Source organism: Diaphorina citri, unplaced genomic scaffold (genome assembly GCF_000475195.1).
Source record: "Diaphorina citri unplaced genomic scaffold, Diaci psyllid genome assembly version 1.1 scaffold8421, whole genome shotgun sequence".
NCBI lineage: Eukaryota > Metazoa > Arthropoda > Insecta > Hemiptera > Psyllidae > Diaphorina > Diaphorina citri.
Window position 1 is genome coordinate 2,437 of NW_007385796.1, and position 501 is coordinate 2,937.

At 45.5% G+C, this 501-nt stretch overlaps 1 protein-coding gene across 1 annotated transcript in view; it reads left to right on the forward strand.

Annotated features, from left to right (window-relative positions):
• LOC113472781 (protein CEPU-1-like) overlaps positions 1-283 on the forward strand; it is a gene marked incomplete at both ends in the record, with an annotated part of 2,355 nt that extends 2,072 nt beyond the window's left edge. The window contains one exon of the mRNA XM_026832578.1: positions 152-283. Within this exon, the coding sequence (XP_026688379.1) occupies positions 152-283 (132 nt within the window). The remainder of the gene's footprint in view (positions 1-151) is intronic.
• Between the last annotated feature and the right edge of the window lie 218 nt (positions 284-501).

Below are 501 nucleotides of genomic sequence, written 5' to 3' on the forward strand. Positions count from 1 at the left end.
GGGGGATGGGCATGGTACGACAAGGCCACAAGCGTCTAATGTAGCAGTTGTTTCATTGCTACAAAATCAAAACGGTCAACCTGATAGTGAATGGCTGGCCTTTGTCTATTAGCTATAACCTAGGTATTTGCTTTTGCTTTCTTGTTTCCAGCCAATGAGAACATAACGGGTGAGGTGCTCACGCTGAAACGTATGGATCGCCGTCAGAGTGGTGCAATATTCTGTATTGCATCCAACGACATACCACCGGCCGTTAGCAAGCGAATGCTTATCCATGTCACATGTAAGTTCTTACCTTATAGGTTAAGTATTTTCATGAGGTGGTTTGGCCATGTATAAAGAGGAGAGATGAAAGTTATACATACGAGCATACATATATAGGATAGGTAAGTCAGCTCCCATAAAAATTTCAAAGTTGGCTCGCATGGTGTAGTGGTCACTGCGCTCGCCTTGCACGCGGGAGACCCGGGTTCGATTCCCGGCGGGGTCAAGAAATTTGTA